This window comes from Chamaea fasciata, unplaced genomic scaffold, assembly GCF_029207755.1.
Source record: "Chamaea fasciata isolate MVZ Bird 193981 ecotype frontalis unplaced genomic scaffold, bChaFas1.0.hap1 SCAF_4, whole genome shotgun sequence".
Classification (NCBI taxonomy): domain Eukaryota; kingdom Metazoa; phylum Chordata; class Aves; order Passeriformes; family Sylviidae; genus Chamaea; species Chamaea fasciata.
Window position 1 is genome coordinate 19966617 of NW_027094089.1, and position 14742 is coordinate 19981358.

Consider the following 14742-nt stretch of genomic DNA (forward strand, 5'->3'; position numbering starts at 1 on the left):
TTGATTCATTTTTGGTCAAGAAAAGCACTCTGTTCAATCCTGCAAGACTTTTGATGGATCTTTTCATATCTGCTGAAAAAATATAATACCCTTGGTTTTAACAGATCCAAAAAACACTTTTAATACCCTGCAGCACAGGCGAATTGAAGGAAGGCTAGGTGTATGTTTTACTTCCAGTATTAACTCCTGCAATATTTACTCCTTTATTCCTCAGAGTGGCTGAGGAGTGGCTGTGGGCTCTGGAGTTTCTCCCTTTCTGTTCCCCTTTCTCTTACCTCACAATGGGGATGTGGGGCCATGTGGCCCTTGAGCTGACCCACCATGTGTTTACATTCCTGAGACATTAAGAGAGGCTGTGCTGCAATAAGAACAGGAGATTTTTTGAGTGTACTCAAAAAATTTAGAAATGGTGAAGTGGATGCTGCTAATGGTGCATTTTAAGGTAGTTACCAGTAATAGAGGGTGCTGGTTTTCAGTGGTTTTTGATTGTGATCTGGGAAGAAGCAAACTGGAACAGTTCTATCACTTGTAGGTGAAGTGTTTTCTACTGTACCACAGGCTGCAGACAGTTCTCACCCTGCAGACCTGACACAGAATATATCACGCAATAATGGGAGTGTTTGAACTTCTTTACGTGAGCAGCAGATGGTCAAACCTGATATAACTTGTTTATTTTAATATTTGTGTGTTAAAAGAAATTGGTCTGCAAAATGAAAATCTTGACTGCAGTCTACCCAGGCTAGAGGTGCTCTGTGAATGACAGCATTTTAGTCCATTACTGGTGAGTACTTTGCAACTGCACTTGAATAAAAACATGGAATGGTTTTGGTTGGAAGGTACCTTAAAGACCATCTCATTCCAACAGCCCTGCAAAGCCCAAGGACACCTTCCACAGGCAGGGTTGTTCAGGGCCCCATCCAGCCTGGCCTTGAACACTTCTGGGCAGGACTAATGCTAAGCTTAAGGTGGTGTCCCTGCAGTGCTGCCTCTCCATCCATGCCAAGTCTGCCCTGTTTTACCAAGGTATGGTCTTGGCTAGGCTTGTGGTTGCACTGTGAGTATGAGGGTAAACCTCTGGAGAAGCTGCTGCTACTATAAAATACTGCACATGTTCCTCAGCTCTCTGGACTTTTGGCAACCCATTAAATGAGTCCTGGTACTCATTTGATGTGAAACTTCTGTTTCAGACATTGATTTATGTATCTGAAATGTCTCTGGAAGATGGTGTTTGACAAATCCCCTTCTCTGTGATGACATATCTTTCTGTATTAGTGTATCTTGTCCATGTGGGAAACAGAACTTTTCAGAGGCAACTCAGCTTTCAACGAAACTGCAGACTTGATGCTGGGGTAAGTGTGCAACTGCGTGCACTACCTTTTCATCAAAAGAGCAATATCTAACTGGTGTTCTGTTAAAACGTGCCTCTTTCTCTGAGTGTGATAAACAATGTTTTTCTATGCAACAAAACCATGATACTGTAACAGAGGAGCAGAGCAGGAGCAAAGCTGGTGCCGATTCACAACAGTTGCTCCACCTCTCTCACCTCCAGCAGCACCAAATACTGTTAGAAAATGACAAAGCAAAACACTTGCTTCTTAGTAACCTCCCTGGAAAAACAAGCAAGAGTGCTGTCTTCTCTTTCCCTGTGATAGGGGACGTTCTGCTACATTCCGCCCCCCCCCCGCCCCCCGCAAGACAAGTCTTATGGTTGTTTCCTACTCCTATCCACAGTAGGAGTAGTACCTCTTCTACCCACAAAATTGCTTGAGTTTAACAAGAATTTCACATAAAGAATGGGGAGGACAAAGCAGAGGAAGCAGTGGTTTCCACATGGGATTGTGCACCAAGATTTGCTTACAGATGTATTCTCACGTGCTGCTCTTGCTTTCACAGCCTGGTCTCTCTAATGGTGTTCCTCTGTTTGATGCAGGGGCCCTGTGCCCACGGGAGGGAATGCAGAAGGAAACTGTTAACAACGGTTCCTGGTAACTGACTTCCCTTATTTCCTAGGAAAGTGTAGAGTTTTTAGCTCCTACCCTGTGACATAGATTATTCTTTTGTTGTGTTGTCCATTTTGCTTGGCTCTTCAGGATCCTTTACCTCCCTGTGTATCAACCCTGACTCTGCCATGAGTGCCTCATCCCTGCCATTTGTGGTTGGAGCAAACACTGTGGAAGACCAGCGGGCTCGCTGGGAGAGAAAGCGCAGCAGGACAGCCAAGGAACTGCTGGAAACAGAATACAAATACCTTGAGCAGCTAGATTTGGTACTCACAGTGAGTATTTCTGCCTCTTCTGATATGTGTGTGTCCTCAGACAGCACATACTTATTTGTGTTGTCATGGGAAAGGGTCAAGAGCAAGACTGTGGTACATCCCTAATACCTGAGACACCTGCTGTGGCTGAAAGGGTTTTTTTGTTGTTTTTCTTCTACCTCCTCTGTAATATTCAATAGCTCATAGGTTTGGCTTTTTGGCCTTGGTCTGTACACAGACATGAATCTTTTAAGTTTTGATTGAACAGGGGGCTCGGTCTAAGATACCTGAGATGTATGAACTGTAGGGACACAGACAAGAAAAAAATTATGGACAAGATGGTGAAAAACAGATGCGTTGGAGGATACTGAAATAGACTCTTTTCAGTGCTGTGATACTGTTCCATGTGTTTACAGTTATGGTCAGAACTACAAGTAAGGCTTATATCTGATGGTGAATATCTTACGTAGATAGCCACAATATTTGATAACTTTCCGAGCCAAAGAGTGTTCAGGCTGCAGCTTCTGGCTTCTGGAGTGTGCCACAAGTGGCCTTTTAGTAATCTCAGATGTAAATAACCTTTGCAGCCTTCCAGTACTTAAAGGGGGCTTATAAAAAAGAGGGAGAATAACTTTTTACACAAGCACATAGTGATAGGACAAAGAGGGATGGTTTTAAACTGAAAGACAGTAAGTTTAGATAAGATGTTAGGATGGACATTTATTTACTGTAAGGGTTGTGAGGCACAGGCACAGATGGCCCAGAGAAGCTCTGGATGCCCCATCCCTGGAAGTGACTGGCCAGGTTGGATGGGACTTGGAAGGTGTCTCTGACCAGGCTGGAACTAGATGGTCTTAAGATCTTTTCCAGTCCAAACCATTCAGTGATTCCATGATGATTTGTGAATGCTACCTGTTGAAATTCTTTTTTTTTTTCCTGCTTAGTACTTTGTCACAATTTTAAAGGCCAAAGGGACGCTGAAACCTGCTGTGTTGGAAACTATATTTGGACCCCTGGAGTCCTTATATTCAGCCAGCCAGTAAGTGGACACAGGATTCAATTCCTGCAAGTATATTGGGAGGACTTTATGTTGATGAGAAAGTAAGATTTGGGGAAATAAGGCTAACACCTTGTAAAATAGTAATTTACTCCTAGCACTGCTAGCCTTGGTGGCACTTGGAGGTGTCCCCAGGGAAATCCTGATCTGTATCACACATCTGGGTACCCAGTTACTGGACAGTGGCTTAAGCTCAGTAAGTCTGCTCCACGATGTGTTCTGTGGCCTACCTCTGACCTCCAAGCACAAATTTGGCATAGAAACTGGATATGAGGTGGAGAATGGTAAAGGCAGGTTAGCAAAGGAATGAATCAGAAAGAGCTGTGAAAATGCCAGTAGTAATGAATCCCTCACATGCTATCTTTGCTCCTCATGCACAGTGTTCTGTCACTTCACCTGGAAAAAGGGAATTTGGGACAAGGACTGGAAATTTTTTGTCAGAGTCTAGATCTTTATGGCCACTATGCTGAGAATTTGGAGCAGGCAAATAAAACCTTGAAGGTAAATATCTATACTTTAATCTTCATATGGTTCCTCTTTCTCCATTCTGTGAAACTGCCACAACCTTCCATTTGTCTTCTGTTCAGGGAGAGATCAGTGCTCTTACATCTTGTGGGCTTATGAAATTCAGGCTTTCTTCCACAATAAAATGGTGAAAACTTCTCTTCTCTATTTAGAGCTTCTAATTTCTGATGCTTTTTCAGGTGTTTGTACATGTACGTGCATATGGCGAGCACCGCTTTCTCAAACAGAGTTTTGTATTTACTCTCACTCCTTCCTAACTGGCAAGCCTAGAGAGTTTCCAGGCCTTCACTATGGTATAGTGATCTCTTTCTAGGAATCATCAGGTCTCCTAGTCTTTCCCACTACCACCAACTGTATCCTAGCAGTGGGATTTCCTTTTCCTTCACATTTTCTTTTCTCTGTTGAAGATGATTTTTTCCTTCCCATTCATATCTTCAAATGCAACATGTTTTCAAGAAATTTCTGCAGAATATTTATTTATTCCTAAGTCCTGACAGCTGTATCTGGAATTTAAACCACTCAGCTCCCAGTTTTGTTTGTACTTGTTCCCAGATGCAGAATGTACTGGGGTGTTTCCCAACTCTTGTCTTTGCATGCATGTATTCATGCTTTTGATTTTCCAAGAGAAAAAGACATTTTGGGTACTTATCTTAAAGTGATGGGAGTGCAGATCTGCATTGCTTTTTCTTGAAACACATGAACACATGGCAAAAAGCCACAAGCGCACTCCTTGTCTTCTTAACTGGGTCAACCTTCTGTTTCTCTTTAATTCCATGTATTGGGGGGAGATATCATTTCCATTACCCACTGGAATGGATGGTCAAGAGAAAGGGAATGGCTTGCTCAAAGTCACAAAAGAAGTTGATGCTTGTGGGACTGGAGTCCTAAACTCTAAGGTGAAGCCTTCCAAGCTCTGGTACAGACTAGGACACATAGCTCTTTCTGTAGTCTCAGAGCTACGTGCCTTTTTTGTTTCACACAGGAGCAAGTGAACAAAAACAAGTCATTCCGGAAGTTTAAGAAACTCCAGGAGACTCGACCTCAGTTTCAAGGGAGGGAGCTAGAGGATCTGCTTCCTTTGCCCCTGCAGAGGCTGCACCAGTAAGTAAGCAATTGTGAGTCTTCAAGGGATTAGAATAATAAGGGGAAAAGGAATGTAACACTGTTGCTATGAAAGGGAAAGTTGCCTATTGTGTCTCAAAATCAGAGCATAAGACAGCAATGAAACAGACCTGAGGATGTAGCTGTAAAGTGGAATCAATGTACATGGATAGGAGATGGTGCAGGAAGGTAGTTGTGTTTGTCCCTGGCTCCTTCCTCTAGCTCTCGGGTAGAATTAGAGTCTTTCTGCTGTCTCAGTAAGGTACTGAAGTTTTTCCCTGAATGAAAGCAAGCTGACTGAAATGCTGCAGAAGTGGTGGTCTCTGCCCGTGATGCTTTTGCTTCATTTTTATGTATATTGCTGACCTGGAGCACTGTGAGTCTTGTAGATGGCTGCTTTTGGAGAGAAATTAGAATAATGAACACAGGAGAGCTTCTCTTTCCTCTCTGGCTATCGGGGCTGTATGCTTTTGTCAGATTTAGTACCTATCACATTTGTCGGAGCCCAGACAGAGCCACTCAGGATCACTGCATCTCCCTCTTGCACCAAGCCTTACAGTTTTCAAGAAATGTTTAGGCAACATCATTGGACACATGTGATTTTTAGGTTGTCCTAAAAATGCAGAGTCATGAATTGGACTTGATGATCATTGTAGATGCCTTCCAGCTTGGATGTTCTGTGATCATCTCCCCTTTGAAGAGGCAAACCTGAGGAGAGTGCTGCATGCACTCATGGGCAGCCCTTTCTTCGGGAGGGTGTGTGGGTAACAGAGGTGGTTTTCTGGAAACCCAGATTCTGTTGCTATAGATCCAGCAGCTGTTTTTCAACCATGATCTTATCTAAACCAAATTTCAGAGATTGAGCACCTTGTTTCTTTGACAATAACTTGGAGAGATCACACCACAGTCTTTCATGTAACTTTATGTAATGTTTTTAATCAGCTTGGCAGAAGTAAACATTAAGCTGGTTGGTGGGTTTTTACTGTAATTCTTTGGATACTTCTTTTAAATTTGCAAAACAGCAGTATATTTTTTGTTGTCCAACTATTTGGAAAAATGTGAACTTTTTGATAAAAAAAGTCTAATTTTTCATGAATCAGCTCTATCATATTCAAATTTCTTTAAAGCTTTGTTGACATATGAACTAGGTTATATGAGTTCTGCTAGTTTGTGAATCTCTTAAGTTCTTTCTGTTTGACTTTATTGGGAGAAAGCATTTGCAGAGATCTTATCCTCTCTAGTAGAGACTGGAAAGGAAAAAAGAAAAAGATGTGTCTTAGTTCTTGTAGCAATGTCTTTTTTTCTTATGTGGGCAGGAAACATGGTGTGAATGCTACCATTCATATACTATTAAAAATAGATAGTTCAAAGAGAAATTTGTTGCTTATTGAAGACATGTTTATGTGAATTCTGAGAATTCATGAAGCATGATCTTAAGTGATTTGTGAGTCTGCTTCTATTGGATTCCCAGGAAAAACCCAAAGGTTTGCAAATGTACAGAATACTTGGGTTATTTTAGTTGAGACATTTGATAATAAAATGAATGTGAATGGGGTGTGACCAAAACTGCTTGGTTAGGCTTACTCTGTCTCCCGGTTGAGTGTTGTTCACTGTGCTGTTAATAACAGGAAGTGCTGCTGGTGTTCCTGGTATCTCATTGTGAATTAAACCTGCTCTCTCCACCTCAGGTACAAGCATTTCTTCAGAGACCTGCTGGAGAACACCAGCCCAGACACTGCCAACTACCAGAAACTTGCAAGTATGATTCCACCCATAAATGCTGGCACATTGATAAATGATATTCTTCTTCCTAAGAATATTTTGACTCCCACCTACTGCCTGCTTCCAAAGGAAAAAAAAGAATAATTTCCTCTCTCTCTGGGGTTCTAGTGGACTACTATTTTCCTTCTCCATCTTGATCAAGATGTCCCTGAGAACACATAAGGAATAAAAATACAGAGTAACTGCCTGTGAGAATGACCTAAGAGTTACGTTGGGGAAATGGCAGCTCTGTTTTTTTTTTTTAAACTCTGCTGCTTGTGAGGCACTGGAACAGGTAGCTCAAGGTATTTGTTGATGCCTCATTCCTGGAATAGTTCAAGGCCAGGCTGGATATGGTTCTGAGCATGAACAGGCAGGCAGGCAGGTTAGAACAAGATGATCTTTAAGGCCCCTTCCAACCAAACCATTCTCTGACTCTCCTGGGCATGTGCCTCAATTTTCTAGGATAATTTGTGTCCTTCATGCTATATCCAGTCACTAGAGCTGTCCCCAAGGGCTCAGTATCAAAGTCAGTCCTATTTAATATCTTTATTGATGATCTGGATGAAGAAATTGAGAGTACCCTCAGCCAATTTGCAGATGGCACAAGCTGGGTGGGAATGTTGAGCTGCTGAAGGGCAGAAAGGCTCTGCAGAGGGATCAGGTCAGGCTGGATCCATGGGCTGAGGCCAGTTGTGTGACGCTCAACCAGGCCAAGTGCTGGGTCCTGTCCCTGGGTCACAACAACCCCTGCAGCTCCAGGCTGGGACAGAGTGGCTGGAAAGCTGCAGAGTGGGAATGGGGGTGCTGGTCAACGGTGGCTGAACGTGAGTTGAGTGTGCCCAGGTGGCCAAGAAGGCCAAGGACATCCTGAATGTATCAGCAATGCTGTGGCCCAGGAGAGGGCAGTGACTGCCCCTCTGTACTGGGCACTGGTGAGGCCACACCTCAAATCCTGGGTTCAGTTCTGAGCCCTTCCCTGCAGGAAAGACACTGAGGTGCTGGAGTGAGTCCAGAGAAGGCAATGGAACTGGGGAAGGGTCTGGAACAGATGTCCTGTGAGATGTGGCTGAGGGAGCTGGGGGTGTTTAGTCTGGAGAAAAGGGGTGACCTGATCACTTTCTACAAGTACCTGAAAGGAGGTTGTGGCCAGCTGGGGATTGGCCTCTTCTCCCAGGTAACAAGCAACAGGACGAGAGGAAATGGCCTCAAGCTGTGCCAGGGGAACTTCAGGATGGACATTGGTAGGCATTTCTTCATGGAAAGGGTTGTTAAACACTGGAATGGACTGCCCAGGGAAATGGTATAGCCACCATCCCTGAAAATGTTTAAGAAATGATACTAAATGCCATGGTCTACTTGACAAGGTGATGTTCAGTCCTAGGTTGAACTCAGTGATCTCAGTAGTCTTTTCCAATCTAAGTGATTCTGTGGTTTGTACAAGCAGTTAACACCACTTGTAGAGCATTTTCCTGTTTTTGCTTCCAAATACAGGAAATGATTCCTCTCTTATGTTTCATTGGCAAATGTTTCCTAGAACTGCAGAATTGTTGGTTGGAAAGAGGCCTCTGGAGGTGACCTAGTCCAATCTCCCACAGAAATTCCTGAATAAAGCCATTGTTGATACTTGTTTTAAAACTTTTCTTCTTAATTTCACACCATCTTTTCTTAACAAGATGTATAATGTGAAATATGCATTCATTTGTGATAACTTCAGAGTATGCTGCTATAATTTCAGAGACTGTGAAATCTGTTTATGAGGTTTCTCAATGGGTCCAAGACATCTTTGATAAGAGAGAGAACTCCTTGCAGCTACTTCGGATTCAGAAATTGCTCAAAGGACAAAAGACTCAGGTTCTGACTTCAGGTGGGTCTTATTGACAACTGTTCTTCTTCTGCCATGCTGAGATATGTGGATGTTCTCCATCATCTCTGACTCAATGCACATTACCTAGTTTTCCCCTTCTGCCCAAATTCCACAGATAGGTGGTAAAGGACTATGACTACTAATTCAAGCACTTTTCTGTTTTTAATTAAGAATTTTTGAGTAAGGATAAGCAACAGCTTGATTGCCTGACATTCAGATAGGAGAAGCTGATGACATGTGGTCAGAAACTTAGGAACCCAAGAAGATCAGGAGTATAAGTCCTGGGGGGGGTGAAAAAGAGACAATAAATTCTTTTGGCAGAGTGTAAGTAGCGGTATTGTCCCTACTCCATTGCAGGAACTATAGATTCCTGAGTGTAAAGAGCATGAGAACTGTGTTGTTGTTTACATTAAGCTACAAGATAAATGGCATTCTGCTCACACCCTTCATATGAAGAATTTCCTTTTATCTGCATGGTTAAACAGAGCCAGAAATCACTGTATTTTTGTTGATAGCTGAGATAGATAAAGCCACAGTCATTGGCACGTAAGAACATTTAAATGGATAATAGGACTCTTACATGACTGGGTACTCTCCATGCCTAGACTCTGAGCTATGTATGAAATATTGTGAGAAATGTGCACAGTCTGGGCAATTATGAAATGGTCATTTGGGACTTCACCCGTAGCCTCACTCAACTCTGCTATCGCAGAGGTTGTCCAGGCAGCGCTGCAGCTGGAGAAGAGTGTTAAAATCATTGTGTGTGAAGATCTCTAGGACAAGAACCTCCAGGTACTTGTGAATGTGGTTGTAATTAACATGTCAATTTTTGGATAAAAAAACTTTCCCCCACTGGGATAGGGAAAGACTCAGAAGGGTAAAACTGAGAAAGTCTGTGGGCTGAGATAAAGACAATTGAACAAGTAAAGCAAAAGCTGTTCATGCAAGCAAAGTCATGCAATGAATTCACCCACCACTTGCCATCAGCAGGCAGTTGTTCAGCTATTCCAAGGAAAGAGCTCTAACCAGGGCTCTACCACACATTGTGGTTACCTTGCCAGACGAGAGCCATCACTTTAAAACTCCCCCCTTTCCTTCTTTCCCAGCATAACAGGCTGAACATGATATAGAATGTCCCTTTGGGGATTTTGGATCAGCTGTCCTAGCTGTGACCCTTTCCATATTCATGTGCACGCACAGCCTCCTCACTTGTGGCTTGAGGAGCAGAAAAAACTTTGATACTGAGCAGCGCTTACACAGCAATAAACAAAAGATCCCTGCGTTGTCTGTCAATGGTGTTTTCAGTGCAAATCCAAAAAAGCCACATGCAAGCTACTATGCGAAAAATTAATTCTATCCTAGCCAAACCAGCACAGGTAGAACAAAGGTCACTTATCAGAGGTTATTTTCAAAGATGATCAGTCAGTGGACAAATAAGTTTACAATTCTCTTTCCTGTTCTTAGAATCCTATTGGTGCTGCCAGGTGAAAGGGAGCTAACACAGATATATCTGTGTTCTGCTCTGCTTATACTGGGCAGAAGCATGTGTGGGGGTGCCTGGGCACACCTGGGGTAGTGTGTTAAGTAAAAAGATAAATCAGTTATCCTGATTAATGTTAGAACTAACGTTAGAACTAATAAGATAACACCATGAAAACAAACAAACACCCCCCAAAAGTATAACTAGACCAGAGATGGCCATTGTTTGAAAGTGTTTGAAAGTCCACTGATTATTTTAGTCTCTGAAAATTCTGAGATGTAGTAGGATTAGTGCTGAAGGTTGGTAAAGGCAATTCCATTATCTAGGACAGAGAATTCTTATAGTCATGTTTTCCATTGGCTGGAGTTACAGTTACCATGGGATATGAGAAGCAAAAAATGTAAGAGGCAGCTGGGGCTTACTAGTTCTGGGCCAGCTTTCCAGAAGCAAGATAGCTTTTGCAGGACAGTTAAGGTTGTGTCCTGTTATCAGGAGGGAACAGGAGAGAAAACAAAATGCCGTAGATTCAGAACAAAGGGGGAGTGTTGGAGATGGGTATCTCACATTTGCCAGGGTCTCTGAGATGTCCTGCTCCCAGGGAGGAGATCCTGCTTTTCTTGCTGTCTTCCATATTCAGGACAAATACTGTATCAGCCAAAACTGCCTCCTTTATTGAGCACATTTTTCAGTCATCCAGAGCTTCCCCAGGGATATTTTCTTGCCCTTCTTTCACAACAATTTCCTAGAACTTGTACACCTGGGAATCCTGGACATGGATCTATATTCCAAGACTTTCAGTACAGGCTGGGTCGGAATGTATGCCTGTGAGTCTGACCACAGCATAGCCTGAGAGAAACAGCTGCCAGCACAGCCTCATGCTTCTGATACCTTCCTCCCATTTGTTTTCTAAACCTGGACTGATTTCTGCACCTCACCCTTCTCTTCCTCGGTTTCTTTTCCAGATAGGAGGAGTGGTTCCAGTGGAATAAGCTAAGCAGGAATTACCTCACTTCTTTTTTTTGTGACTGTAGCATTATAATAAGACACAATCCACAATGAAAACAACACTGTGATTTTTCTCTAAAAGGTCTTTAATAGCTCAGGCAGAAGCTAAGGCATGAGCGGTTGAAATTCCCTGGCAGATATTTCCTAAACAAGATCAGGTGGCAATACCTTGTTATGGCTTTACATTTTTGTAAATAATCTTACTGGCAGGTGTCCTCATTATTCCCTTGAGTTGATGGTTATCTTCCACAATAACCTTAGTAAGAAGTCACGTTTTAATTATTTCATTTATTTCATTATTAGTTCTTTTTAATTGCTGCTTACAGTTAGGCTAATCAAATTGTTTTGACTATTTTCTTCCTGCTTCCTTTTCCTCTTGTTTTATCACAGTAATTTCACAGGTGGATGACACTGGACTCTGTTCTGCAAGAGTGGTTGATAAGGTTGCCTATTCAGACCTTCCTTGTTTTCTATCTCCTTTCATGCCTCCTCTTTAGAACAGTAATCTGCAGTGTATAATCTCTTGGCTACTGTAGGTCTGTATATAGTTAGATGACCTGTGAAATATGATTTTGTTGTGGGGAGGTTTTTGAGTTTATTTAATTAGCACACACAAACAAAACAAAATAAAAATGATACGTTTTCAAAGCTGAAGCTAGTTTCTATTATACCACTAATGACAAAGAACTGAGCAAACCCATTTATGATAGTTCATGTTGTGTTTTCTGAAGGCTTATGTTAATTTAAAGGTATGCATACTGTTCTCAAACCGTGTTTTTGTTCAGATCACATTAAACAGACTTGCATATGATAACATATTCTTAATTAACATAGCAGATTTATAATAACTTCAGCTGCTCCTCATATACTAAACGTTTTGGGCTGGTTACTGCTTCTGCCACGGGTGTAAACTGTGCTGGTGGGCTGGGCCCAGCTGACATCCAGTGCCTTCTAGTGGCTGGAATTGATGTAGAACACGGCAACCCACAAGGGTAGCTCACCCTGTATTCCTGTTTGTCTCATTGCATCCTTTACTTTTTATTCCTGCCTGCTCTCCCTCAGATCTCACAGCTGTCTCTGTTTCCCTGGCATGCGCAGGGCGCTGGTATATCCGTGAAGGCTGGCTCTCGGTGGTGCCTTCAAAGGGAGAAGAACTGAAGCGCAGGATGTTCTTCCTGTTCTCTGATATCCTCATTGCAGCGAAGCCCTGCCACCCATTGCACCTACTGAACTCCAACAAACTGTCCTGCCAGGCTGTCTACCCGCTCCACCAGTGCTCAGTGGATAAAGTGTTCGGCCACACGTGGAGCCAGGGAGGGCTCCTTAGTGTAAGTCTTCCCACCTGTGCCAGGCAGAAGTGCCAGTGGAGTCAGACCTGGAAGTAGGTCTCCAGCTGTCTCAGCAGCAACAGGACAGAGAGGATGATGGTGACAAAATGCAGTGAGCAAGTCTGAGTTAGGACAACCCTTCCCTTCCTGAGTGATGCAGGTACTTTTCCTGTCATGGTGTGGAGCCTCCTGCACACCTGCTGTAACCTGGGGTTACAGCTGCTGGTTGCTTCACTTAGCTCAGGTAAGGAGGCTCCACTAGGACTTTGACATGCCCACATCAGAGCCACAGTTTTGGGGGGCAGCCCCACAATGTGACAATGCATATGGAGCATTACACTGACTGAACATGTAGAAAAAGAGAGAATGAAAAAGATGTGGATGTTATTACAGCAGATGTTGTGCATCTAACTCCCTGAGGACCGCAGATTCCTTGACAGGTACCAGAGTCTTCTGTAGGGGTTTCAAGGTTAGCTCTTCCAAAGTTGCACCTGGGGCTATGTTAGCTCTTTCCTTGTGAGCTGTAACAAGGAACTCTTTGAGCAAGCTAGGACCTCTAGAGGATGGTAGTGGAAGGACCCCTAGGGATAGCTTGCAATATGGTAGAACACCAGATGAGTTGCTGAGCTCTCAGAACGAGTTGTCAACTATTACTGAAAACAATGGACAAGACTAGCACTTCTGTACTGCACAGCCCCTGGCTTCACCCAATATTAAGGCTAAATTTTTCTATCTGGGAAGGAAAAGGGTGAAAATCAGCATGCAGGGTCTGAATTCAGTCGTGATGATTTTCCTTTTACTGCAGTTGCTGCCTTGGCAAGGAATGCCACAGATTGTTTGTCTTTCAGCTTTCCTTTCCACACAAGACACTGCTGTTAATGACCAGCAGCCAACAGGAGATCAATGACTGGTACCGGAGTCTCACAGCTGCAGTCAGGTAGGCATCCAGGTTCTAGAGGTGGAAGAGGACAGGACATAGAAGTGACCATTGGACCTGTGTGTGGTAATAAGGGCAACGGAGGTGGTCTGGTGCTGGCAGCCAGGATACAAGGAAATAGTAAGGACAGATTTCACATATTAACTGAATTTCCCCTTTGTTTTCCTCTACAGGCAGCTGAAAGCCTGACCCACCCAAGTAGGAGACAGACTGGCAGGAAAACCACCCTCATGGCAGAGGTTCCACAATCTTATAAAACGTTCAGGGACATATAGTAGCACTGAATTGAGAAGAACTACTCACCGTGTTTCTGAGATGATGAATGCTTTGTTAGCTGCCCTAATATTCATACTGCTACTGCCAAAAATGCATTTGTATATTAAAAAAAAACCTTTATCAAGGATTTTCCCCAATTTAGCTTAGAAGCTTCTAGCTTTTCATACTTTTGTAACTCAGAGTATTATCTTAAGGTCAAGCAGATGAGAGTGTGACTTGTTTCTCTTCATTAAATGTTTTCTTTAAAGGTGTTTTTGTATTTTGTTGAAGCCTCAGCATGGACTTTTAATGATGTGGAAGTTGTGCAGCAGTTTGGTTCAGAAAACATCTACTTGAATATGGTCAACTGCAAAGAGAATCATTTCAAGGTTATTAGAAACATAAAGTCTGTCTGAATGCTGACCTCTTAGCGGTTCAACTGTATTTTTCTTTTTCCTTAAGCAGTACCACCCATCTTTCTCATTGGCACTTATTAAAACAAAACTGTGTGAGGTAAATGTCTCAACAAGAGAATACATAATGGGGGTTCTTTGTCTTTCCATACCATTAGCTTGCTACACAGGGCCACTTGTTTAAATCTCGTTTGTGGAACTTGGGAGAAAGAAATGCAACAAAGTTTAGGAACCACACTAGTTTCACTGTATTTTGCCAAGAAAGGCTGTGCCAGGTGCTCTTGAAGTCCTTTCCTTCTGAGCATTCTATCCTGTGATTTTACATTTGGGTTGTTTTTTTGGAGGGTTGTTTTTTTCACTTCAAAGTTAGCTAGGACTTTCAAGTACTAGCTGTACCTGAAATTAAAGACAAAGCTAACAATTTAAGATTCTTATTGCTCTGTAGTTATATCACTCTGAAAAAGTTCTGCAACTCCCCCTTTTTGTTCCAATACAGGGGTGTCTTGCCTTTGAAGCTGAGGTGTCTATCAAGCTCTTGCTAGATTACTATGACTCATGCCTATGTTACCACCATGTAAGACAAGTCTCTTTGGTAGTCTCTATAGGACTTAGCTCAGTGTTACCATCCTATTTGCATTCAGTGCTTTTTAAACAGCGGATATCTTATTTTTCACCAAACTTCCTGCCCTGAAATGCTGAATATTGGCTCCTGGAACTCACTGTTGGCAAACCCATTTTTCTGGAATAAGCTACCAACTT

General features: G+C 42.7%; 1 protein-coding gene across 4 annotated transcripts; it reads left to right on the top strand.

Annotated features, from left to right (window-relative positions):
• Nucleotides 1-693: 693 nt before the first annotated feature.
• ARHGEF39 (Rho guanine nucleotide exchange factor 39) lies at nt 694-14319 on the top strand. Of its 4 annotated transcripts, none has more exons than XM_066182329.1 (12): nt 694-781; nt 1273-1349; nt 1894-1985; nt 2091-2275; nt 3199-3293; nt 3692-3812; nt 4819-4937; nt 6626-6696; nt 8437-8565; nt 12149-12378; nt 13184-13315; nt 13489-14319. In XM_066182329.1, the coding sequence occupies exons 2-11, from the start codon at nt 1285-1287 to the stop codon at nt 13283-13285; spliced, it is 1209 nt and encodes a 402-aa protein (XP_066038426.1). In that variant the 5' UTR covers nt 694-781; nt 1273-1284; the 3' UTR covers nt 13286-13315; nt 13489-14319. The 4 variants fall into 4 exon arrangements, with proteins under 4 accessions (XP_066038426.1, XP_066038424.1, XP_066038427.1 ...); XM_066182327.1 differs by having other exon boundaries at nt 13227-13315; XM_066182330.1 differs by having other exon boundaries at nt 12251-12378; nt 13227-13315.
• The last annotated feature ends 423 nt before the right edge of the window (nt 14320-14742 follow it).